We start from the raw sequence: 26,756 nt of genomic DNA, 5'->3' as shown, positions 1-26,756 counted from the left end.
GAATGGTATCAAACGTGTGTTTGTATTTATTTTGTGTGTGTTTTGTGTGTCTCTGTGCATGTGTGCGTGTGTGTATGCATGAATGCGTGTGTGTGTGTGTGTGTGTGTGTGTGTGTGTGTGCGTGCGTGCGCGTAAAAATATATAAGATCACAATAAAATAATAGATACACAGCTAAACAGCTGTATTTCCTGGTCTCCTATGGCGCTTCCCATATAAACGTGCTGTGTGTCCGCAGACAGCTTTGTTGTCATGGTGTTGTTTGATGATGATGCAACCAGGCGACACCCACTGCACGCTACAGCACGCTTCAGCACGCTACAGCACGCTACACACGACACTAGCTGGGTTAGCTGGGTTAGCTGGGTTAGCTGGGTTAGCTGGGTTAGCTGGGTTAGCTGGTTTAGCACTGTCAGACATGGCTGTGTTCACTGAGTCACGATACAGGAGCATTTAATAATACCTGTATCATGTTATAATACCTATAATACCTTTATAATATCTATACCATTTTACAATATCTATACCATGTTATAATACCTGGTGTGTGTTAGGTTAGGTATTGTACCATGTTATAATACCTGTGTGTGTGTGTGTGTGTGTGTGTGTGTGTGTGTGTGTGTTATGTTAGGTATTGTACCATGTTATAATACCTGTGTGTGTGTGTGTGTGTGTGTGTGTGTGTGTATGTTAGGTTAGGCATTGTACCATGTTATAAGGCCTGTGTGTGTGTGTGTGTGTGTGTGTGTGTGTGTGTGTTAGGTTAGGCATTGTACCATGTTATAATACCTGTGTGTGTGTGTGTGTGTGTGTTAGGTTAGGCATTGTACCATGTTATAAGGCCTGTGTGTGTGTGTGTGTCTGTGTCTGTGTGTGTGTTAGGGATTGGATGTTATAATACCTGTGTGTGTGTGTGTGTGTGTGTGTGTTAGGTATTGGATGTTATAATACCTGTGTGTGCGGTCGTGAGGGTATTGGGTCCGTTGTGTTGTCACGCCCTGACCGTCATGACAAGCTTCTGAAAGGCAGCTGTGTCGTATGATTGGTTGAACACAGAAGCGCAACAACCTCTCTGACTGGTCCCATCTCTCTCTCTCTCTCTCTTTCTCTCTCTCTCTCTCTCTCTCTCTCTCTCTCTCTCTCTCTCTCTCTCTCTCTCTCTCTCTCCTCTCTCTATCTCTCTCTCTCTCTCTCTGTGATTGACAGGAAAAGAAGCCCATCAGCATCCAGGGACCCCGGCCACGCCTACATCCCGAGGCAAGGCGGCGGGGGGCAGTATGCCCCGGTCGACGGAGGTGGGGGCGGGATGCCGCGTTCGCCGTCCGACTACGGCCACGACGGCGGCGGGGGGGGGAGGAGCCTACGGGTATACGACGAGGACGCCACGCGGCGGGGGGCGGGGGGGGGGGCGTACCGGGACGGCCGCTGGAACTCCAGGGAGGACTCCCACCACCGCCCCCACGCGCTGGACGGGGGGAGGAGGGGAGGAGGGGAGGAGGAGCAGGAGGAGTACCACCGCTCGCGTTACCGCAGCGACCCCAACCTGGCGCGCTACCCGGTGAAGCCGCAGCCGTACGAGGAGCAGATGCGCATGCACGCGGCGGTGGGGCGGGCGCGGCACGGGCGACGCCACAGCGACGCCTCCCCGGCGTACCCCGAGCTGGACGACTTCCACGGGGGAGGGGGCGGCGGGGGGCGTCATTCACGACTCGTCTTTGGCGGTCCCGGGGCTGGGGGAGGGGGAGGGGGAGACGGCGGCCAGCGGTCCTACTCCGTCGACAGGACTTCCAACCACCACAGCCCCCCCACGCCTCACCGCAGCCCCGTGCCTCCCCACAAGCAGCCCCCCCTCCTGCACCACCTGGACCCCAGCTCCGCCCTCCTCCGCAGGAAGGACGGAGGACCAGTGGACCAGAACCAGAGCCAGAGCCAGGGCCCGGGCCAGAGGCAGCACCGCGGCAGGATGGGCCCGCTCAGGCAGATAGGCAGCTTCAGCAGCTCAGAGGAGGACCTGGCCACCACACCTGACTACACCAGCGGAGACGAGCTGGACCTCGAGAGTGAGATGTCCCACCTCTCTCTGCCTGTCTCTGTCTCTGTCTGTCTGCCTGTCTGTCTCTCTGCCTGTCTCTGTCTCTGTCTGTCTCTCTGCCTGTCTGTCTGTCTCTCTGCCTGTCTCTGTCTCTGTCTGCCTGTCTCTCTGTCTGTCTGTCTGTCTGTCTGTCTGTCTCTATTTTCTGTCTCTGTCTGTCTGTCTGTCTGTCTCTATTTTCTGTCTCTGTCTGTCTGTCTGTCTGTCTCTATTTTCTGTCTCTGTCTGTCTGTTTGTCTGTCTGTCTGTCTGCCTGCATGCCTGCGTGCATGCTTGTGTGTGTGTGTGTGTGTGTGTGTGTGTGGGTGTGTGTGTGTGTCTGAGAGAGCGTTCTCTGTCATCATTCAGCTGATTTTGAACGCCGTCAAACTAACATGGACAAACAAATAAAAGGGTTAGGGTCTCCATTCAGCCTGACTCAGTGTGACTGGAGGAGGAGGAGCCTCTGGAGGAGGAGGAGGAGGAGGAGCCTCTGGAGGAGGAGGAGGACGAGGAGGAGCCTCTGTATAGAGAAAGAGAGAGAGACACTAACAGTATCAGTCTGTATAGAGAGAGAGAGAGAGAGACACACTAACAGTGTCAGTCTGTATAGAGAGAGAGAGAGAGAGAGAGAGAGAGAGAGAGAGAGAGAGAGACACTAACAGTATCAGTCTGTATAGAGAGAGAGAGAGAGACACACTAACAGTGTCAGTCTGTATAGAGAAAGAGAGAGAGACACTAACAGTGTCAGTCTGTATAGAGAGAGAGAGAGAGAGACACACTAACAGTGTCAGTCTGTATAGAGAAAGAGAGAGAGACACTAACAGTATCAGTCTGTATAGAGAGAGAGAGAGAGAGACACACTAACAGTGTCAGTCTGTATAGAGAAAGAAAGAGAGACACTAACAGTGTCAGTCTGTATAGAGAAAGAGAGAGAGAGACACTAACAGTGTCAGTCTGTAAAGAGAAAGAGAGAGAGAGACACACTAACAGTGTCAGTCTGTATAGAGAAAGAGAGAGAGAGACACTAACAGTGTCAGTCTGTATAGAGAGAGAGAGAGAGAGACACTAACAGTGTCAGTCTGTAAAGAGAAAGAGAGATACTAACAGTTTCAGTCTGTATATATATATATATATATATATATATATAGAGAGAGAGAGAGAGAGAGAGAGAGAGAGAGAGAGACAATAACAGTGTCAGTCTGTATATAGAGAGACAATAACACTGTATAGAGAGAGAGAGAGAGACACTAACAGTGTCAGTCTGTATAGAGAGAGAGAGAGAGACACTAACAGTGTCAGTCTGTATAGAGAGAGAGAGAGAGAGAGAGAGACACTAACAGTGTCAGTCTGTATAGAGAGAGAGAGAGACACTAACAGTGTCAGTCTGTATAGAGAGAGAGAGAGAGAGAGAGAGAGAGAGAGAGACTAACAGTGTCAGTCTGTATAGAGAGAGAGAGAGAGACTAACAGTGTCAGTCTGTATAGAGAGAGAGAGAGAGAGAGAGAGAGAGAGAGAGAGAGACACTAACAGTGTCAGTCTGTATATATATATATATATAGAGAGAGAGAGAGAGAGAGAGAGAAGAGAGAGAGAGAGAGACACACTAACAGTGTCAGTCTGTATAGAGAGAGAGAGAGAGAGAGAGAGAGAGAGAGAGAGAGAGAGAGAGAGAGAGAGAGAGAGAGAGAGAGAGAGAGAGAGAGAGAGAGAGAGAGAGACAATAACAGGGTCAATGACAGATTAGCACTCTGATCTGGAGTCAGGCTGGGACAGACGTTGCTATCCTGCCTTCTGTCACACACACACACACACACACACACACACACACACACACACACACCTCTGGCCTGGACGATAATTACTGGGAATACAACATACACACACGCACATACCTCACACTTCCTCTCCACACACACAAACACACACACACACAAACGCACACACACGCACATGTACGCACACACACACACGCATACACCTCACACTTCCTTTCCACACACACACACACACACACACACACACACGCACACACACACCTCTCTGGCCTGGCCGATAATTACTGGGCAGACCAAACAACCAATGTGTGATGAGTCCCGGAGTGCTTATTGTCTCTCTCTCTCTCTCTCTCTCTCTCTCTCTCTCTCTCTCTCTCTCTCTCTCTCTCTCTCTCTCTCTCTCTCTCTCTCTCTCTCTCTATACAGACTGACACTGTTAGTGTCTCTCTCTCTCTCTCTCTCTATACAGACTGACACTGTTAGTGTCTCTCTCTCTCTCTCTCTCTCTCTCTCTCTTTCTCTATACAGGCTGACACTGTTAGTGTCTCTCTCTCTCTCTCTCACTATACAGACTGACACTGTTAGTGTCTCTCTCTCTCTCTCTATACAGACTGACACTGTTAGTGTCTCTCTCTCTCTCTCTCTCTCTCTCTCTCTATACAGACTGACACTGTTAGTGTCTCTCTCTCTCTCTCTCTCTCTCTCTTTCTCTCTATACAGACTGACACTGTTAGTGTCTCTCTCTCTCTCTCTCTCTCTCTCTCTCTCTCTCTCTATACAGACTGACACTGTTAGTGTCTCTCTCTCTCTCTCTCTCTCTATACAGACTGACACTGTTAGTGTCTCTCTCTCTCTTTCTCTCTATACAGACTGACACTGTTAGTGTCTCTCTCTCTCTCTCTCTCTCTCTCTCTCTCTATACAGACTGACACTGTTATTCTCTCTCTCTCTCTCTCTCTCTCTATACAGACTGACACTGTTAGTGTCTCTCTCTCTCTCTCTCTCTCTCTATACAGACTGACACTGTTAGTGTCTCTCTCTCTCTCTCTCTCTATACAGACTGACACTGTTAGTGTCTCTCTCTCTCTCTCTATACAGACTGACACTGTTATTCTCTCTCTCTCTCTCTCTCTCTATACAGACTGACACTGTTAGTGTCTCTCTCTCTCTCTTTCTCTATACAGACTGACACTGTTAGTGTCTCTCTCTCTCTCTCTCTCTCTCTCTATACAGACTGACACTGTTAGTGTCTCTCTCTCTCTTTCTCTCTCTCTCTCTCTCTATACAGACTGACACTGTTAGTGTCTCTCTCTCTCTCTTTCTCTATACAGACTGACACTGTTAGTGTCTCTCTCTCTCTTTCTCTATACAGACTGACACTGTTATTGTCTCTCTCTCTCTCTCTCTATACAGACTGACACTGTTAGTGTCTCTCTCTCTCTCTTTCTCTATACAGACTGACACTGTTAGTGTCTCTCTCTCTCTCTCTCTATACAGACTGACACTGTTAGTGTCTCTCTCTCTCTCTCTCTCTCTCTCTCTCTATACAGACTGACACTGTTAGTGTCTCTCTCTCTCTCTCTTTCTCTATACAGACTGACACTGTTAGTGTCTCTCTCTCTCTCTCTATACAGACTGACACTGTTATTGTCTCTCTCTCTCTCTCTCTCTCTATACAGACTGACACTGTTAGTGTGTCTCTCTCTCTTTCTCTATACAGACTGACACTGTTAGTGTCTCTCTCTCTCTCTCTCTCTCTCTCTCTCTCTCTCTATACAGACTGACACTGTTAGTCTCTCTCTCTCTCTTTCTATACAGACTGACACTGTTAGTGTCTCTCTCTCTCTTTCTCTATACAGACTGACACTGTTAGTGTCTCTCTCTCTTTCTCTAAACAGTCTTACACTGTTAGTGTCTCTCTCTCTCTCTCTCTCTCTCTCTCTCTCTCTCTATACAGACTGACACTGTTAGTGTCTCTCTCTCTCTTTCTCTATACAGACTGACACTGTTATTGTCTCTCTCTCTCTCTCTCTATACAGACTGACACTGTTATTGTCTCTCTCTCTCTTTTTCTCTATACAGACTGACACTGTTATTGTCTCTCTCTCTCTCTCTTTCTCTATACAGACTGACACTGTTAGTGTCTCTCTCTCTCTCTCTGTCTGTCTGTCTGTCTGACCCTGGGATGTGGGGCGACAGGTCGTTAGTGTGATGGTGGTGTCTGCGTCTCTGCCTGTCTGTCTGTCTGTCTGTCTGACCCTGTGCTCCAGGACTAGGAGAGCAGGGTAGCTTAGCCTTTGGTAGAGGGGTTGGCTCTGTGCCAGGGGGCTGGGAGAGCTCATGATGTTAGCAAAGATCACCTCAGAGAGACCCAGAAGACCCATAAGACCAGACCAGAAGACCAGACCAGAAGACCCAGAAGACCCATAAGACCAGACCAAAAGACCAGACCAGAAGACCAGACCTGAAGACCAGACCAGAAGACCAGACCAGAAGACCAGACCAGAAGACCCATAAGACCAGACCAGAAGACCAGACCAGAAGACCAGAAGACCCAGAAGACCAGACCAGAAGACCCATAAGACCAGACCAGAAGACCAGACTAGAAGACCCAGAAGACCAGAAGACCAGACCAGAAGACCCAGAAGACCAGACCAGAAGACCTAGAAGACCAGACCAGAAGACCAGACCAGAAGACCTAGAAGACCAGACCTAGAAGACCAGACCAGAAGACCCAGAAGACCAGACCAGAAGACCCATAAGACCAGACCAGAAGACCAGACTAGAAGACCCAGAAGACCAGAAGACCAGACCAGAAGACCCAGAAGACCAGACCAGAAGACCTAGAAGACCAGACCAGAAGACCAGACCAGAAGACCTAGAAGACCAGACCAGAAGACCCAGAAGACCAGACCAGAAGACCTAGAAGACCAGACCAGAAGACCTAGAAGACCAGACCTAGAAGACCAGACCAGAAGACCCAGAAGACCAGACCAGAAGACCAGACCAGAAGACCAGACCAGAAGACCCAGAAGACCAGACCAGAAGACCCAGAAGACCAGACCAGAAAACCAGACCAGAAGACCTGTCATGGAACACAAGGAACATTCCAAGTGGAACAACCATTGTAACTCTGCAATGAAGTTTGGATTCTGATCCTCATATTAAGGCCTGGACTACATGTACAGTATATGGATATTTTTCTAAACCCACATTTTTGTTGTACAATTGGGCTTCTCAACCATACGAACACAGCGTTTTCACTCACATAAACGGAGATTTCTCTAAACAGATAAAAAAGTGAAGAAATGAAAAAATATCCGATTGAGTGTATCAGTGTGGTTATGTTAAACGGAGCTGGTGTTGATGCAATGACGTCAAGCGTCAAGTGTCAAGCCGTTCACACATGCGCATTGAAGCAAAACGGTTGTCAACAGCAACAATTGCTCGACTTCATTGTCGGTCCACACAAAATTTATCCGTTTTTGCTTTCTTCTTGGTCGCCATAACTTGCTTTTCTGTCCGTTTTGTACTTTTCTTTTCTGTCTGTTTCAAAGAGTTTGGTCTGTTTACGTTTTTAGTAACTGCCCAGTTTGATTACAACTGACTGCGCATGCCCATAACGTTCAATCGGGCGATTGTGTTGAGTTTTGGCTCTTCGTATGGACAGAGATATTTTTGTGTTTTTTTAGATTTTTTTTAAAAAATGAGGACGAAAATATCAGCGTAAAAAAATATCCATATACGTGTAGTCCAGGCCTAAGAGGAAGATAGAGAGATCCTTCCCTCCTCCCTTCCTCCCTCCCTCCCTTTCTCCCCCCTCCCTCCTACTCGCTCTCTCCCCCTCCCCTCCTATTTCACATTCGTCCTATGCAGGTCTCCCCCTCCCCCCACACAATCTTTTAACAAGGAGGTGCTGGATTGCGTGGATGCCTGAATTAACTGAGGAACACACTCTCTCTGTCTCTCTGTCTCTCTCTCTCTCTCTCAGTCTCTTTCTCTCTACCTCCCCTTCCCTCTCCCCCTCTCCTTCCCTCTCTCTCTCTCTCTCCCTCCTCTCTCCCTTCCCCTTCCCTCTCTCCCTCCCCTTCCCCCCACCCCTCTCTCTCTCTCTCTCTCTCTCTCTTTCTCTCTCCCTGCCAACTATCAGAGGTAGAGTAGAGAGATTCTGTTTAAGTCCGTGCGTCACCATGGTGACCCCCCGTCTCTGGATCTTAATACCCACAGGAGCTGGGCAGAGAAATGTAGGACAGGATACACACTGACCCAACCACACACACACACACACACACACACACACTTTCTCTCCTCCTTATCGCTGTTTTCCTTTCATTCCTACTTTCGCCTTCAACTTTTATCTTTTGCCTTTAACTTTTATCCCCCCCCACCCACAGGTAGTTCGGATGCCAGGACAGTGTCTCCCTCTCCCTGTCTCCCTCTAGTATTACTGTCTTCTCTTTCCTCCCCCTATCCCTCTCTCTCTCCCTCCCCCTCTTCCCTCCCGGAGTGTCTTCTCCTCCCCCTATTCCTCTCTCTCTCCATCCCCATCTTCCCCCCTCTCCTCTCCTGAATGTCTTCTCCCCCTCTCCCCATCTCCTCCTGAGTGTTCTCCTCCCCCTATCCCTCTCTCTCCCCCTCCTCTCCCTTCCCCTCTTCCCTCCCCCCTCTCCTTCCCTGAGTGTCTTCTTTTCCCCCTTTACCCCTCTCCCCCTCTCCTCTCCAGAGTGTCTTCTCCACCTCTCCCTCCCTCCCCCCTCTCCTCTCTGAGTCTCTTCTCTTTCCTCTCTCTCTCCCTCCCTCACCCTCTCCTCTCCTGAGTGTCTTCTCTACCTCCCTCCCCCTCTCCCCCTATCCCCCTCTCCATCCATCCCCCTCTCCCCCTATCCCCCTCTCCCTCCCTCCCCCTCTCCTCCCCTCCCTCCCCCTCTTGCCTCTACAGTGTGTGTTCAGTCCCTCACTAGACCGACCGCTCTTCGCCCTCTGATAGGCTTAACTGGCCGTCAGATGTCATTGGCCAAAGGCCATCGCGTCAGAGTTTAAGGGGATGGGATTGGCTCAGAAGGGCCCTAACTCCCCCCCTCCCCCCCCCGGCCCCTCCCCACCCCGGCCCTCTCCTGACCAGGGACGCGGTCCCGTCACAGCCTATCACAGTGGTCACACAGGTGGCCACAGCGACCGCTGACTTGACCGCTGACCGCTAATCAGGACCGAGGGGACGAGGTGCCGTGGTCGGACCGCCCTCGACAACGCCATCTGAGGAACGCTGAGGAACGAACGCGGTTCTGTGGAGTTCTGTTACGGCCCGCGGGGAAAGGAAGGAAGTCCACCCTGACCCTGAAAGAACAGAACCAACGCTCGGCTTCATTGGGATAAAAAAAAAAAAAAAACTTCCTGAACTGTCCGTTTCCTCTTCAGGTGGATTTGTGTGTGTGTGTGTGTGTGGGTGTGTGTGTGTGTGTGTGTGGCGGGGCGTTCCAGAAGCACATTTCTGTGTGTGTGTGTGTGTGGTTCCCTCTCCTCTGAAGACCATACGAAGGAGCAGAAGAAGGAAGGTGGGGGGGGGGGCGGGGGGGGTTAGAGGTCAGAGGTCAGCTCTCCTTGGGTGGAGGAGGAGGCGGAGGAGGAGGTGCAGGAGGAGGTGCAGGAGGAGGTGCAGGAGGGGGGTGCAGAGCAGAGCAGAGCGGGGAGGAGGAGGAGTGTGTGACTGCAGCGTGTGGTGGAGCTGTGGAGGAGCCTGCAGGCCAGAGCCTCTGAGCTGGATTACCCTCTCAAGGTAAGCTGTTTACCCTGGGGCGTGAGCAAGCTGCCGCACACACACACACACACACACACACACACACACACACACACACACACACGGTCGCCACGGAGACAGCCTCGCGTCCGCTGGGGACCCCCCCTTCCCCACATGGGGTACGCTCGGTCCTGTGAGTATAGGGGGGAGGAGAGGGTGTGTGTGTGTGTGTGTGTGTGTGTGTGTGTGTGTGTGTGTGTGTGTGTGTGTGTTTCAGACGGGGTTTTGTGGTCCAGAGTGTGTCCTCCTCCTCCTCTGTGTCGACGCAGCAGGAAAGCAGCTTTGGACTGACTGGTCCACCTGGCCAGGGCTGGCAGGGGGCGGTGCAGAGGGAGGGAGTGTGTGTGTGTGTGTGTGTGTACGTGTACTATAGGTGTGTGTGAGTGGATACAGAAGCTGCTGCTGGTTGTTTGAGCGGAATATAAATGGGAGGACATGGGGGGTCATTGTGATGCATGGAATGGAATAAGCAATGTGTGTTTGATACCCTCTGATCTCTACCTCCGCCAGCCTCCCCTGACGTACAGGCCTTTCAGGGCCTGGTGGAGTGTTGTATACAAGGTGCAGTTTGGCCCCATGGTGTCATGTGACTGTTAGCGAGTCATGTGACAGAGGTGTCACCTCAACTCTGAGTGAGTCATGTGACAGGGGTGTCACCTCAACACTGAGCGAGTCATGTGACAGGGGTGTCACCTCAACTGTATCTGCCACTCCTCAGCTTTGTATGGTCGTGACCTACACTTCCTGCGGTGTCACCAGTGGACAAGCTTCCTGGTGGGTCACATGGTCATAATCATTGACAGGAAGTCGGACTGTTACCCAGAATGCTGCTTTTCCGTTAGAGCACTGACGCTGTGACAGGTTTGAACCTGGGTCTCCCAGGTGGAAGACACAAGCGTCTACCACTGTTCCCAGAACACATCCTCCAGGCCTGGGTTTACACGCTACCTCATCACAAGAGCGTGTTTCCAAATCACGCTACATGATGTTGTGCTCTTGTGTATTTAACATGTTATATGTTCATATTTATAAATCACCTGGACTGTGTCTGATGGTACTGGGGCGGCTGTGTCTCAGGAGGTAGAGCTGCCGTCTAATGATCGCAAGGTTGGCAGAACGGCGGTTCGAGCCCCGGCTGGCCACATGTCGAAGTGTCCTTGGGCAAGACACTGAACCCCAAATTGCTCCCAGTGAGCGGGCCGGAGCCTTGCATGGTAGCTTGCCGCCATTAGTGTGTGAATGTGTGTGTGAATGGGTGAATGAGAGGCCGTTGTAAAGCGCTTTGGAATAAGGCGCTATATAAGTCAGTCTGTTTACGATCAACGAGTCCTCGGCTACCTGCCCAGTGGTGAGAAGAACCTTGTTGTTGTCCGTCAGACCAACACACAGCCCTATAGCAGCTATCAAAGATGTGTGCTGGAAAACCGTGTCAGTGCGTCTAGGTGACGTTATGGGCGGTGCTCATTCTGAACTTCCTCTCGTCTCTTGACAAGCCACGGCTTCTCACCTGCGGCGTGTTCTCGGTCGTTAATTCAGAGTCTGGCAGCAGAGAGAGAGAGTGTTGAAACAGTCTAAAAGAGGAATGCAGCGAAGGAACGTTGTTCGTCCTTTATTTCACCTCGCTGTCTCACCTCCATGAGCCAATCCGATCCTTTCATTTCATCGTTATATAAATCGGTTCATTGTCAGGTCACTTTTCTTTTTTCAAGATTTGAGTGATTTGGTTTATATACATGAAGTATCTTATTCAGAACATATTCTGCAGTTTTAGAAAGGGAGTGCTGTGGATATGTATTCTTCAATATGTGGTTGGTTTGGTGAGAGGAGAGGAGGAGAGAGGGGGAGAGGAGAGAAGAGAGATGGGGAGAGGAGAGAGGGGGAGAGGATGAGAGAGGAAGTGTGAGTGTGAGTGTGAGTGTGAGTGTGAGTGTGAGTGTGTGTGTGTGTGTGTGTGTGTGTGTGACTGGTTTATGAAAGCTCAGTATTACAATTGATTGCAAAAACACAACCGGGAACTTCCCTCAACATCGGCAGCAGAACGAGAACACACAGGCCAGTGTGTCATATGAAACACACGCGTGTAGAGTTGAAGTGTTCTAGAACACACAGGCCGGTGTGTGGTCCCTGTTAGCTCTCTGTCATTGATAAGAGGTCGTCATGGTGACTGGATAAACCTCTTCCTGTCCAGCCCGGTCCAGACACACCTCAGACCCGCTGATCTACAGAACCCCTCCTGGTTGGTTGGTCTACAGAACCTCTCCTGGTTGGTGCTGGTCCCAGTCTGGTCTGATCTGATCTGGTCTGGTCTGGTCTGGTCTGATCTGATCTGGTCTGGTACTAGTCTGGTCTGATCTGGTCTGGTCTGGTCTGGTCTGGTTGGTGCTGGTCTGATCTGGTCTGGTCTGGTACTAGTCTGGTGTGGTCTGGTCTGGTCTGGTATCAGTCTGGTACCAGCAGTGTTTCCTCTATATGCATTTATTGGTGGCGGGCCGCCACCAATGAATTTCCTCCGCCACTAATTGATTCAGACAGTCCACTTTGATTCAGGCTGCGCAGAAAGGCAGCGAGTTATTATGACCGGAGAACAGAAAAAAAGCAGATTGAAGCTAGATTTTGGCCGCTTCCAGACCAACATTTCGTTACGATTTAGGGCGTAGTTATTTACAATATGTTACAATGTTGCAATTAACCTCGTCGTTTGTGTTCGCACTGCAATCGAGACTCTCAACAGGCGCGCGGTGCGAGGCGACGCGCTTTCAAAACAGTTTTGTGATTGGTCCGAATTTAGCGGGACATTTGGATTTCTCTCTTCTCCCGTCGCCGGTGCCTTTAATCCCGTATGCGTATCCTAATCGAAAATGCAACATCATCAGCGACGACTGTGGGTTATTGCATTTACTGCTGTTCTCTGGTTCATGTTCTTATACCAGTGCTCCAAGGACGTGTCGTCCATATAAGCATAGTAAGCAGTGCTTACCCAACGAAAAAATAAAAAAGGACAGTGAAAATATTAAAATAAAACTGCATGTTACCGTTTGTTTGTTTTCATTAAAAGAGTCGTATTTTAGGTCCCAGGGCAGCAGGAGTCATTCATTTTGACGCCACCTGCAGGAGTAAGCACTTCCTATTCTGCTTGCATTGCGTTACATTATAAGCACTTCTCTCTCTGCTTTCCCTCGCGTACATTCGAATGCGTGAAAATGTCTTTTTTATTTTTTCCGATGCTTCAGCCCGCTGTTTAATGTGGCCAGGGTAAGCATGCTTACAGCCAATCAGTAGTTCTTTCATTCCGATAAGAGCTACTGATTGGCTCTTATCACTTTCAAGTTCACTTAAGTTTCACACTACTTTCTCTCGCCCGGCAGAATAGCTTATGCTACCTAGCTCAAACGATCTAAATAATAATAATCAATAAGGATAACTTGCTTGATTTTGTGAATATGGACATTACTGTCAGCGACCTAAAGGGATTTCGTAGACTGGACTGGACTGGAAAAAGCCAGCGGAAGCCACTGCTCACCGATCTTCACACCCAGAAAGGGAGAGTCGCTAGGGGCTACAGCAAGCCTGGTATGAGCGGTTTATATGATTTATATGATTCGCGAGGCTGGTGGCGATCTGTGCTTGTTTATATGGTTTGAGTACTGCTGTGCTGCTGGTTATGGTTTCTTATTTAAGACTTCCTCTGCTTAATCAATCAATCAGAGAGCTGCTTAATCAATCGCTGAGATATAGTCAGGTTCACTGTGTTTCAATTTAAAGTTTCGTGGGAATTTTTTGGGGATTTGCTAATCTATACATTTTTGGAAAGGGCATTGTATGACGAATCAGAAAATATATGTTTCCATTTGCACAGATGTCTGAAAGGCGGCCATCTTGGCATTTACAAAATGGCCGCCATAATACACACGTTTTGTAATATCTTGGCTTCTAAATAAGCTAGAACATTGATTTTAACTGCTAAACATACATATTCAGAGTCAAGGAATCCACTGGTTGTAGTAACTATTTTTGATTTTTTATATCATCCCATAAAAATGTGTAATTTATAGCTGAGGCTGGGCTGTTAGATTAGTTCATCATCATCACTTTTGTGCGTCACGGCTTGGGAATCGTCATCGTTCTGGCACTGGCTGCTGCACTGACACATGTCGGTACAGGCTAAGTTCTTAGCTCTGCATGAACATCTGCCAGAAAAACAGTCAGTTTTGCATTTGCATTGTACCAGCTCAATGATGGACTTCGGGGCTGGGAGGACGTCTGTGGTTGTTGGTTTAAGCATGCCATCCTCATGTTTGGAGTACCCATTTTGCAGGGGATCCAATTGTGGATCCTGCAGAGCAATGGCTGCCTGTGCCCATACTCTTGTTTGCACATGGACCCTCAATATGTGCTGCTTCAGTGCTCCAAGTGTTGGAGGGAGCTTGTCACTCTCTGCCCTATGGTTGCAGAAGAGGTGCCATCGCAGTTGAGGGATTGTGCTTATGCTGATGCCCTTGGGTGAGTAAGCTGCACACACAAAGGAAGCCAGTGTTGACAGCATTCCCTCTGTCACTTCTGCTTCACCCAAAAGCATCTGCAGAGCATCGATGACATTTTCATCTGCTTTGAGGTAGATCTGCAGCCACGTTGCCTTGCCTATACGGGAGAACCTCCCTGTGTTGTCGGCCCCAGTGAATGCATGGAATGCTGGCAAAGCCTTTACTCTCTCTGTACCTAGAGCCTGCCACAGTGGTTTAATCTGCACAACACCAGATGCCATATAAATGGACGTGTTCGTCAGCAAGAGATGATAGTTTGCTATGACTAGCACTAGAACGTCTGTGTCTGGGGAGATGAACACCAACTGTGCATCAGGTTGGTTTCGCTGTGATGCTAGCACAGCCTGGTGGATCAGCAGTGTGTCTGCTTCTTCGTGGTTGTTGTCCTCAAAGACCAGGTCTTTGTTGCTCCTAGTGTGCCCAGAAGCAGACGTGATGATCACCTTGGAGGATCCCCTGTTGTACTCTAGAGTTTTGGCAGCAAGATAGTCAGTCAGATCAGCCTTCGTTTTGTCATGTGAGAGGAACCTGCTCATTGGGACGTGTTTGATGTTGGTGTCATCTCTGACTTGATATTGGATAGAAGCTTTTCCTTGTCTTCGTTTGTCTCTGGTTGCACTCTTCAGAGAATCTGCCCTGTATGTGTCGAACACAAGGATGATTTCATCATAATCTCGTGTTAGTGACATCAGTCTGTCATTGAAGCAGCCACTCAGATCCTTGACTGTCACTACAGTGACTGGTTTTTTGCTCAGCTTCTGCACAAGCACCATGCCATCCACCAGTACTATCTTCCGACTTGGCTGATCAGTAGGTTTGGGGTCTGTGAATCCTGTATCCATTGCATCTTGGTGGGTAGCACTTCCAGTTTGAGGCGGCTGATGGTCTTCATAGAGTATGTCTTCTCTTGTCAGCTTGTCGAGAAGATGGATTAACTTGGACTTGTCATGGCATGGCAGGATTGTTCCATCAGCAGCGAACAGTGCCCTTGGTGTCAGAGTGAATTCATAGTTTCCTATGGCCTCTTTCAGGTTGAAGTCTCGGTTTGACCTGGCAAGTACCATCAGCCTCGCAAACAGGTCCTTGGTCTCCTTCAGATCCACAGTATTGTCTCTGAGTTTCACTGTAATCTTCTTGTTCCCAGACAGGAACATCTTGTTGTTCACTTTCTTCACAGGGGCCCAGAGGCTGACATCTCCATTGATCCGCTCTGACACGTAGTCTTCATACAACTTTCTGGCCAGTGACATCAGCATTCAAGATCTGTGGTACATACTCATCTGGGATATAGGCATGCGTGATAACATTGTGCAGCCTGTCACCTTCAGTGGTAAAGGGGTTTCCATGAATGAGTATGGCTGCTTTGATCTTGTTGATTGTACAATGTGCCCTCTTGATTGCACTTGGCCCAAGTTCATGGTGCTGTGTGCTTCTGTCAGCTTCCATGTCAAACTGACTCTTAAATTCTTTTGACAGACGTGAAAGTTCTGGTGTGACCAAGAAAAATCTCTGTCTGGCATTGGCATTGTTGGAGATGCCAATGATCCCAGAGCGAATCTTCATCTGCTTGTTCAGATGTTCGCAGGCATGGTCGGCCCCAACAGACACAAAGGGAATGACACTCTTTGTGACTGATATATTGCCTGCTTGTAGTTCCTCCCAGGTCTGAGGGTGATAGGTCCTCAAGTCATGCATGTCTGCGATGTATCTGGGCCAGAGTCGCTTGTACTTGATGCGGTCCATGGCAAAGAACAGCTTGCTCAATGCTTCTCCAGCTTGCAGATGGAGTTCCAGATCAGCATTGCGAGTTGCTGCTACAAAAAACAGGATCGTTTCCACCCGATGTAAGTAGCTCATCATGGACTTGAACATGGCATTCCGGGATTTCTGTTCCTCCCATTCTTGGAATGCTGTCATGACCTCAGCAGTGGTCAAGTCTTCCAGGAGGGTGCTGTTTGCTTGCTTCAGGGATTCAGCCTTCATGTCTTTCCCTTCAGGGCAGGCTGCTTCTACTCCCTCTGTTGCCTTCAGGCACACATCTCTCAGTTGTGGGTTGTCCTTAAAGAACTCCTCCAGAGCCATTTCATAGAGTGCTACATATGAGTAGATGTGTGCATGGAGAGATCGCTTGTAGTGTGTGCATTTCAAGATTTGCCTTGTCGTGGCAGGACCATACACATCAGCTTCTACCCAGGCATCATCAATGCCCGAGTTCTCCATGGAGGCACCAAGAGCTCTGAGGGCAGCCATGACGACATGCAGCTCACCCAGTCTGGGCACAACCATCTGTAGTATTATGGGATCTTTCCACAGCATCTTTGAGATCTTTACCAGCATTCTCAGTCCTGACCTGGTACAGCTGCTGTCCATCATCCTTTTGGCAGAAGAAGCACTGTTCCTTATCCAGTGGATTTGTATGGGGTCGTGTGAATAGCACTGAGGAACCAGATGTTGAGGGGATTGGCTCAGCCATTTCTGTGCTTCCTCTTTTCTGTCCACGCTTTTTGACAGTGTAGTGTCCTGTACTTAAAGCATGTGCATGGTAGTCTCTTGCACGTTTTATCTTGTCCTTATTGGATGCACTCGAGTGACAGGAACGATGCCAGACTGCCTTCTCAGTGCACATTTTTTCTGGTGTGCAGTTCTGTAGTCTGCTTTGGACTTGCACATAGTCCCCATCATTAAAACTGGCCCTCTCTTGAAGTACCTGCAGTATGAGCCTATAGGACTCTAATTTAGGATTTGTCACCAGGACTCCTTTTTTGTCATCATCTGACTGACATAGAATGCATTGCTTCCAGTTAATGGACTCCTCAGCTTGACATGGTTCCAATGAGATTCCCATGAGATTCCATAGAATGCATGTGGGTCATTTTGGACTCACGTAGGCCTACTAACAAAGTAACGAAAAACGAAGTAATAGAAAAACTACAATAAATATAAAAAAAATAGCTTTGTAACTACAACCATTGGATTCCTTGACCCTGAAAATGTAGGTTTAGCAGTTAAAATCAATGTTCTAGCTTATTTAGAAGCCAAGATATTACAAAACGTGTGTATTATGGCGGCCATTTTGTAAATGGCAAGATGACCGCCTTTCAGACATCTGTGCAAATGGAAACATATATTTTCTGATTCCTCATAAAATGCCCTTTCCAAAAATGTATAGATTAGCAAATCCCCAAAAAATTCCCACGAAATTATATAACAAACCTGACTAATAGGCCTAATGTCGCTGTCCGTGCCTTCTGGACCAAAAGTGTTTGAGAGAGATAGAGAGGGAGGGTTGTGACAAAGTGTGAAAAGAAAGTGTGTTGTGAGTTTACTATGGAGGATGGAAACGGTGTGTGTCTGTGTTGTGCATGTGTGCGTTTGCGATGTTGAAACTGGACTTGTAGATTTCAGCAGGCTGGCTACTTGAAAAGATCTTGGTTCAAAAAAGATTGAACAATGAGCACCCCTGATATAGTCGAAACTGGCAACTGTTTTTTTTTGTTTTTGGTAATCTGATCACAAAGTGACACTACAGTTTATTAGCGGGTTCTAGGGCATCACAATTGCATTTCCTTGAAACTGTCTATATCTTATGCTTACCCAATCTAAAAGTTCACGGCACGTGCCTGCAGTGCTCAGTATAGAGTATTTTAAATGAACATTCGTAATGTATGTCTCTGATGTTCATGGTCAATTAAATCAGCCTATTTTGTGAAACAAATAATGTTCCCGCTAATGGGTTAACCGAGCATTCTCGCACCTAACGTGCAAGCACCTAGCTTCGAACTATTCATAGCAATATGCGCGGGGTTGGTTTTCTCTAACTCAACTGATAGCATTACCTTGCTGTTGTTGTTTACCGAATGCTCTATCTGACTGTCACACTGTGATTTTACTTGTGTAAACAGTTAATGAGTAACGTTAGCCGGTTTTGTGCGTGTACTCTAATGTCGGCCTACTTCGTATTGATCTTTCTGTGTGTGTGTGTGTAATGCGCGTTCCGCATGTTCCTCTGCAGCTGTAGGATATCTTGGTATTTGATCACCTTCTATATAAAATCACCTGCTCGGCTTTAATGACTTAACCGCTATTTAAGAAATTATAATTGTTGCCACCCTATAGTTTTTGGTGAAACTACGTCTTTGTTTTGAGCGCCAGTGCACGTTTTATGCACGTGCACGTGGAAAAAAACGTGTGCGTGCTGCGCGCGCGAAAGATAACCGCTCCGCCACTAATGTGAAAAATCCTGGAGGAAACACTGACCGGTCTGGTCTGGTCTGGTCTGGTCTGGTACCAGTCTGGTACCAGTCTGGTCTGGTCTGGTACCAGTCTGGTACCAGTCTGGTCTGGTCTGGTCTGGTCTGGTCTAGTCTGAACTGATCTGGTCTGGTACTAGTCTGGTCTGATCTGGTCTGGTCTGGTTGGTGCTGGTCTGATCTGGTCTGGTCTGGTCTGGTATCAGTCTTGTACCAGTCTGGTCTGGTCTGGTCTGGTCTGGTGCTGGTCCCAGTCTGGTCTGGTCTGGTCTGGTCTGGTCTGGTCTGGTCTGGTCTGGTGCTGGTCCCAGTCTGGTCTGGTCTGGTCTGGTGCTGCATGTCGGTTTAGTTGAGATGTACTGTACTGTCGTCAGTGAATTTTCAAAATAGTAGCCTACACAGTGCATTTGGTTGTGTGTGTGTGTGTGTGTGTGTGTGACTGTGTGTGTGTGTGTGGGTGGGTGTGGGGGTGGGTGGCTGGGCGGGCGGGCGTGTGTGTGTGCGTCTGCACGTGTGTGTGTGTGTGTGTGTGTGTGTATCTGTATGCATACCTGCATGCATGTCTGTGTGTGTGCATGCGAGTGAGAGTGTGATTTCTCCATGTGTGTGTTTTCTGAGTGTGCAGTGTGTATCTGTGTCTGTTTATCAATGTGTGTGTGTGTATCTGTATCTGTGTCTGTTTATCAATGTGTGTGTGTGTGTGTGTGTGTGTGTGTGTGTGTGTCTGTGTCTGTGTCTGTCTATCAATGTGTGTGTGTGTGTGTCTGTTTATTAATGTGTGTCTGTGTCTGTTTATCAATGTGTGTGTGTGTCTGTTTATCAATGTGTGTGTGTGTGTGTGTGTGTGTCTGCAACCATTCACGTCTCTCTCTAAGTGTCTCTGCTGAGGAAACTGTTCTGTTCTCACCTGTTCTTCTGCTGGTCCTCTCTCCGACTTCTTCCTCCTCCTCTTCCTCCTCCTCTTCCTCCTCCTCTCTTCCTCCTCCCTCTCTTCCTCCTCCTCTTCCTCCTCCTCTTCCTCTTCTTCCTCCTCCTCCTCTAGGAGACATGGACGGTCAATGGTGGGACCATGCGTCTTGGCATAGCGAGGCTGCCTCTATGTCTATGGTATGACCCCCCCCCCCCCCCCCCCGTGGCAAAGCCCTGCCCTCTAACCCCTGACCCCTCTCCCCTAGAGACCTCCGCTCCGCCCCCCCCCCCGCCATCCTGCCCTCCCATTGGTCCAAAACTCACCTGTGCATGTGTCTTTTTTTTTGTTCTGTGTGTGTTGTTGTTGTTCTTGTCGTTGTTTTTTTTTCCGTTGTTTCCGTGGTTACCGTCCCCCTGTCCCCGCCTCCCGCCTCCCGCCCTCCCTGCGTAGGCCGCAGTCAAAGGGGAAACAGAGAAACGAGTGTGATGAGTGTGACGCGGGCGTTGTTTGCGGACGCCTCTGTGGGCCTGTCAGAGAGCCTCAGGAGGCTGCTGGTGTTGTGGGCCCCGCCCCTGCTGGAGGAGGACGTGGAGGGGGACGTCCAGGTGAAAGACTCAGGCGTTGACACGTGCAGTAGCACCACACTCAACGAGGAGAATGCCCAGAGTGACAAGGTACCGCTGGGAGTCCAGCCGGCCAGCCTGCCTGCCCCCTCCGTCTGCCTACACTATCTGCATAGTTGCATGCTGCCTGTTGAGTCTGCTAAAGGCGGGACTACCAGCCTACCTACCTACCTACCTATCCACGTCTCTCTCTGGCCTGGGCCAGATGAGAGCCTCACTGTCACTCCTCTCTGCTCCAATCACAGGGCTGCTTGTTTGGGTGTGGGGTCGGTCTGCTCACACAGCTGTGGTTTTCCTGGTTTCCCTTTTCACTGTCACCTCCGTTATCCCCTGGTCTCTGATCAGCTTTGGTTTACCTTCCTCTCTCTCTCTCTCTCTCTCTCTCCCTTTCTCTCTCCCTCTCTCTCACCCCTCCCCTCCGTCTCTCCCTCTATATAACTAACAGTCCTTATGTAGTCTTGTCTCTGCACTTGTGTGTGTATGTGTGTGTGTGTGTGTGTGTGTGTGTGTGTGTGTGTGTGGGTGTGTGTGTGTGGGTGTGTGTGTACTTCCCACATCCTGATCTCCATGGTGACTGTTGCCTTTTACAGCAGCCTTCCCCATTGTATTGTAATAGGCCTCACTGTTAGCAATGTTACCCTCTCTCTCTATCCCCTTCTCTCATCCACCTCCTCCCTCCCTCACTGTTTATTATGGTCTGTCGTGGTTGTTGTAAACATACAGTTTGTTTGTGACCTCTGACCTCGTAGCACCCGGTCACCTGGCAACCGTCCAAGGATGGTGAGCGTCTGATTGGTCGGATTCTGCTCAACAAGAGGATGAAGGACGGGACCGTGCCCAGGGACACGGGGGCGCTGCTGGGCCTTAAGGTACGCTCTGGTTCTGGGTTCTCGACCCGGAGAACCTGCTGGGCCTTAAGGTACGCTCTGGTTCTGGGTTCTAGACCAAGAGAACCTGCTGGACCAGGGGAACAGGTTCTGAGTTCTAGACCAGGGAACATCACTTCTTCTAGACCGGGGAACATGTTCTAGACTAGGGAACATCACATGTTCTAGACTAGGGAACATCACATGTTCTAAACCAGGGAACATCACATGTTCTAGACTAGGGAACATCACATGTTCGAGACCAGAGAACATCACATGTTCTAGACTAGGGAACATCACATGTTCTAGACCAGGGAACATCACATGTTCTAGACCAAGGAACTCAGTAGAGTGTTGTTGTGTGTGTGTGGTAATGCTGTCTGTCTGTCTGTCTGTCTGTCTGCCTGTCTGTCTGCCTGTCTGTCTGCCTGTCTGTCTGTCTGTCTGTCTGTCTCCTGCAGGTGGTGGGGGGTAAGATGACAGACTCTGGGAGGCTGTGTGCTTTCATCACTAAGGTGAAGAGAGGGAGTCTAGCAGATACTGTTGGCCACCTCCGACCAGGTACACACACACACACACACACACACACACACACACAACACACGCATGCACACACGCACACACACACACACACACACACACACACACACACACACACACACATACACACACACACACACACATACGCACACACAATATTTTTCTGATGTACTCCTCTCCTCTGTTCATGGTCTCTCTCTCTCTCTCTCTCTCTCTCTCTCTCTCTCTCTCTCTCTCTCTCTCTCTCTCTCTCCCACCAGGTGATCAGGTTCTAGAGTGGAACGGCAGCGTTCTACAAGGAGCCACCTTCAAGGAAGTTTACAACATCATCTACGAGTCCAAACCTGAACCACAAGTGGAGCTGGTGGTCTCACGGCCAGTAGGGTGAGGGTTCACGTTCCAGAGCTAGCTGTCAATGGAGCGAGAGAGGGGGGGGGGGGAGGTAGAGAGAGGGAGGGGGAGTGAGACAGACAGACTGAGAACGAGAGAGAGAGAGACACAGACAGAGAGAGAGAGTGTGAGAGAGAGAGACAGACAGACAGACAGACAGACAGAGTGACAGACAGACAGACAGACAGACAGACAGACAGAGAACGAGAGAGAGAGAGAGAGAGAGACACACTGAGAGACAGAGAGAGAGACAGAGACAGACAGACAGAGAGAGACAGTGAGACAGACAGACAGACAGACAGACAGACAGACAGAGAGACCCAGTACTAACACTATCACACCTGTTTGATCAACTCATCAACTCACCTCCACAACCTTGGGTGTGTCAGGGCTGGGCTGGGACTAAAGCCTGCAGTACTGTGTCTCTCCACCAGGGGACCAGAGGACCAGCGTGGCCTCAACAGATCTGCCAGGGTTGTGTTCCTGTTGTCATTTGTGTTAACGTGGTTTTTTAAATGTTGAAGCTCATCACAACCCTGTTTTCCTGAGAAGTGAAGGGTTCCATTGTCTGTCTCAGAAGAACTGCATCACTGGATGGTCTCTCTTGTGTGAGGTCTTTATGGATTGTGTTGATTTAAGTTATTTTGGTTTTTCTCTTCAGAGATGTCCCCAGGATTCCAGAACTTGAATCAAGTGAGTGGTGATGACATCATGATATCTCACACTGTAATGAATGCCGTGTGTGTGTGTGTGTGTGTGTGTGTGTGTGTGTGTCTGTGTCTGTGTCTGTGTCTGTGTCTGTGTCTGTGTCTGTGTGTGTGTGTGTGTGTGTGTGTGTGTGTGTGTGCAGGTTTACAGTACCCTGTAACAGGTGTGTGTGTCTGCAGGTTCCAGTTCGTTTGAGTCCCAGAAGATGGGCCCGTCCATCTCCGTCACCTCCCCCCTGAGCCCGGGGGGGCTGCGGGGTGACGCCCCCCACTACCTGTCTGGACAAGTCTCCGTGAGTACCCACAATGCACCACCACTGCATCACTCAGGCAGGGGGGTTGGCCGGATTGCTTTAACCAATGAACACAGTCCTCCTCTGGAGGTTGAAGCAGGTTGGTGTGGGCCGAGGTAGGAGGTGATTGACAGTTTGTTGTCAGTCATTTAAACTAATCGCCACTTCTGACAAGAGCCCTGTCCACCAACCTTCTCCTCAGGAAACACTAACGGGACACGCCCACCTGCAAACCCATGTTGAATGTCCTAATTGGTTAAAATGTGGTTATGGTTAACAGTAGGATTAAGGTTAGGGTTAAGGATAGGGTTAGGGTCAAGATTAGGGTTAAAGTTAGGGTTAGGATTAAGGTTAAGGGTTAGGATTAAGGTTAGGGTTGTCGTTGTTGTTGTTGATGTTCTTTTTGTTGTTGTTGTTGTTGTTGTTGTTGTTGCTGTTTGTGTGCCACTGTGTTTTTTATTGCATTTTCTGTTGTTAATTTTGCTCATCCAGAGTCCATGCCTTAGTAGAAGAACTACGCCTTTTGTTCCTAGGGTCCAGGTAACTGTCTCTCTCTCTCTCTCTCTCTCTCTGTGTATCTCTCTCTCTCTCTCTCTCTCTCATATCCAACATTTTTTACTTTTATCCCGCTCATCATCTATTAATGTCAGATTAACACTCCACAACCATCACCATGACAACATATCATCTATTAATCTCACATTAACACTCCACAACCATCACCATGACAACACACAGCCACCTCTATTGTCATGATTTTAACACGCACGTTCCCCTTCATCACAACACTCAGTTTTCCAAACCGACACACCAGTCTGCTGACAGGGTCGTCTGTTCTCTGAAGAAACATTGGCTGCGTTCGTAAATTCGCTCTGGAAATCTGATCAGCAACCATCGTGAATGTTGTGACCATGTATTCTAAACATATGAACCTGTCAAAAGGACAGTTGTGACACATGGTTATTCCATCTGATCCGTATCACTTCGTACAATTAGTTTGTTTATCGTTTCTCCTGTAGCTGCTAGCTAGCTAGCTAGCGTCCTCTTAGCTGTGCAATGCTAAGCCTGCCTAGTTGGTGGAGGGCTGTCCGTTGCTTTGCTGCATGTAGCTCTCACCTAGACCTGTTTATGTCACTACCATCTGCTCCAGTTTAGGACGCAGACCAAGTGTTGAAAGTGTTATTTCAATACTTATGACTAAGAATTGTTCTTTGAACTTGGTCATAATTACCTTTATCTAAATGCAGCAGCCGATACTTTGTGTTGTCGTTTTGAGTTCATCTTAAACTTTATTCAAGCTTTTTAGCTTTTTTTCTAGGCCCTCCCCCTCCCCGGAGCCCCCTCTAGTCCTAGGGCCTCTCACACCCCCCTGCGCCCCCTGTAGGTGAAGCTGTGGTATGACATGTCCTAGGGCCTCTCACGCACCCTGTAGGTGAAGCTGTGGTATGACATGTCATAGCGCCTCTCACGCCCCCCTGCGCCCCCTGTAGGTGAAGCTGTGGTATGACATGTCCTAGGGCCTCTCACGCCCCATGTAGGTGAAGCTGTGATATGACATGTCCTAGGGCCTCTCACGCCCCCTGTAGGTGAAGCTGTGGTATGACATGTCCTAGGGCCTCTCACGCCCCCTGTAGGTGAAACTGTGGTATGACATGTCCTAGCGCCTCTCACGCCCCCTCCGCCCCCTGCAGGTGAAGCTGTGGTATGACAAGGTGGGCCACCAGCTCATCGTCACCATCCTGGGGGCCAAAGACCTGCCTGCCCGGGAGGACGGGCGCCCCCGAAACCCCTACGTCAAAATCTACTTCCTCCCCGACAGAAGGTAGGAATCACACATGTGTGTGTGTGTGTGTGTGTGTGTGTTTCTCTCTGTGTGTGTGTGTGTATGTGTGTTTCTCTGTGTGTTTGTGTGTGTGTGTGTGTGTGTGTGTGTGTCTCTCTGTGTGTGTGTGTGTGTGTGTGTGTGTGTGTGTGTAGATCCTGTTTGAGCTGGAGACGGCCCTGCTGGACGTATATTGTAATAACCATAATAATCATCATCATCATCATAATATACAGCAACACATTTATAACAAATTTATAACACATGTATTTCGTACGGCACTTTTCTCAGTACTTAAAAACCACTGTAGCGCATTCCCATGAGGCCCGTCGTCCTCCGATGTCTACCTTCGCCGGCCTCCCCTCCCCCCTCTCCCCTTCTTCTTCGGCGTATGGGTAGTTGTTTTTCCTCTCCACTCCACCAGGCTCGGGGCCGAGGGTCTACCCTTTTACCACCCCGAGACCTGGTTGAGGGGCTCACCCGGGCTATATTTCTGGACACCCCTCCAGAAGCCACGTCATCGTCTTGTCATCTAATACAGACCATGCATCCCGTTGGGTGGGTGGTACACCGGGCAATCCAGGATAACATGGTCTGCGGTTTGGTCCTCTGCGCCACACTCGCACGACGCATTTGGGGCCAAGCCCCATCTGTGCATTGATGAGCGGAAATGCCCGACGCCGGTCCGGAGACGATTGAGCCTCGCCCAGGATAGCCTTGGCAAGTCCATCCCGAGGGGCTCAGGGCCGGCGACTGGGATGTGGTCGCGGAGTTTGGAGGTGTTAGCCTCCCACTCCGCGCGCCACATATAATCCGCCCATCCTGCCAAATGGCTGTCTCGACTTGAGACGCCGGGAGGGCTCCGCTGTTATAGTGAGCCTATCATGGAGCAGATGGTTATTAAGCTCCACGGCCCGGCAGGCGAGACGTGCTGTGGCTCCCATGCGGCGGAGGCCTGCGGGCTGGATGCCTGCTAGGATGGGAAGGTTGTCCACGGGGGTAGGACGCAGGCATCCTGTCACAACGCGCAAGGCTTCGTTTATAGGCGAGTCGATGAGGCGGGTGTGGGCACTGCGACACCATACTGGGGAGCAGTATTCACTAGTTGAATAAACGAGGGCTAGGGCTGCCGTGCGCAAGGTCCTTGCGCCGGCGCCCCAGCCCGAGCCAACCAGTCGCCTCATCAACGCCACACAAGCTGTTAACTTCTTGCGCAGTGACTCGAGGTGTCGGCGAAACGTGAGCGTCCTGTCCAATGTCACGCCGAGATAGATTGGCTCAGCGGAACATGGCAGGGGAGTTCCATCTAGGTGTACTCTAAGCTCACGTTTAGCCTCCCTGTTGTTAAGGTGGGAGGCAGCCGACACTGTCTTTGCCTCGCTAAGCTTCAATCTCCATTTCCGGAAGTATGCCACTAGTGTCTGCATGTCCTGGCTCAGAATCCCCTCCACAGACTGCCAATTTCCAGCAGAGTACACCACTGCGAGGTCGTCTGCGTAGGCGTACTTCCGCGAGAGTGTGTTGGGCAGGTCATAGGTGTAGATATTATAGAGGAGGGGGGCCAGGACCGATCCCTGAGGGACGCCGTTCTTAAGGCGTCGAAGCCTGCTTAGCTGTCCGCTGCCCTCTCCCCTGACCCCTGACCACTAACCCCCTGACCTCTGACCCCTGCCTGTCCCTCCTCCCCCCCCAGTGACAAGAGCAAGCGGAGGACCAAGACAGTGAAGAAGTGTGTGGAGCCGCGGTGGAACCAGACCTTCATGTACACGGCCGTGCACCGCCGCGACTTCAGGGAGCGCATGCTGGAGGTCACGCTCTGGGACCAGGCCCGCGTCAGAGAGGAGGAGAGCGACTTCCTGGGAGAGGTGGGACCACACACACACACACACACACACACACACACACACACACACACACCTGGACACACACACATACACCTGGACACACACACACCTGGGGACACACCTGGACACACACACACAAGTTAGAGAGGAGGAGAGCGACTTCCTGGGAGAGGTGGGACCACACACACACCTGGACACACACACACACACACACACACCTGGACACACACACCTGGACTCACACAACACACACAAGTTAGAGAGGAGGAGAGTGTGTTGTGATCACTTACACACTGTTACTCTATTGACACTGACGTGTGTATGTGTG

General features: G+C 49.7%; 1 protein-coding gene across 1 annotated transcript in view; it reads left to right on the top strand.

The window, feature by feature from the left end:
- Positions 1-26,756, top strand: part of rims2b (regulating synaptic membrane exocytosis 2b) — a gene marked incomplete at both ends in the record, with an annotated part of 93,800 nt that overhangs the window by 38,978 nt on the left and 28,066 nt on the right. Inside the window, 10 exons of the mRNA XM_080527182.1 lie at positions 1,194-2,059; positions 19,476-19,540; positions 20,716-20,835; positions 21,294-21,393; positions 21,633-21,756; positions 22,424-22,455; positions 22,650-22,762; positions 23,255-23,302; positions 24,454-24,584; positions 26,278-26,449. Of these exons, the coding sequence (XP_080383308.1) occupies positions 1,194-2,059; positions 19,476-19,540; positions 20,716-20,835; positions 21,294-21,393; positions 21,633-21,756; positions 22,424-22,455; positions 22,650-22,762; positions 23,255-23,302; positions 24,454-24,584; positions 26,278-26,449 (1,771 nt within the window). The remainder of the gene's footprint in view (positions 1-1,193; positions 2,060-19,475; positions 19,541-20,715; positions 20,836-21,293; positions 21,394-21,632; positions 21,757-22,423; positions 22,456-22,649; positions 22,763-23,254; positions 23,303-24,453; positions 24,585-26,277; positions 26,450-26,756) is intronic.

Source organism: Nansenia antarctica (genome assembly GCF_963989245.1).
Source record: "Nansenia antarctica genome assembly, chromosome: 3".
NCBI lineage: Eukaryota > Metazoa > Chordata > Actinopteri > Argentiniformes > Microstomatidae > Nansenia > Nansenia antarctica.
The sequence above is the reverse complement of the archived record's forward strand: the minus strand, read 5'-3'. Positions and strand labels throughout refer to the sequence as shown.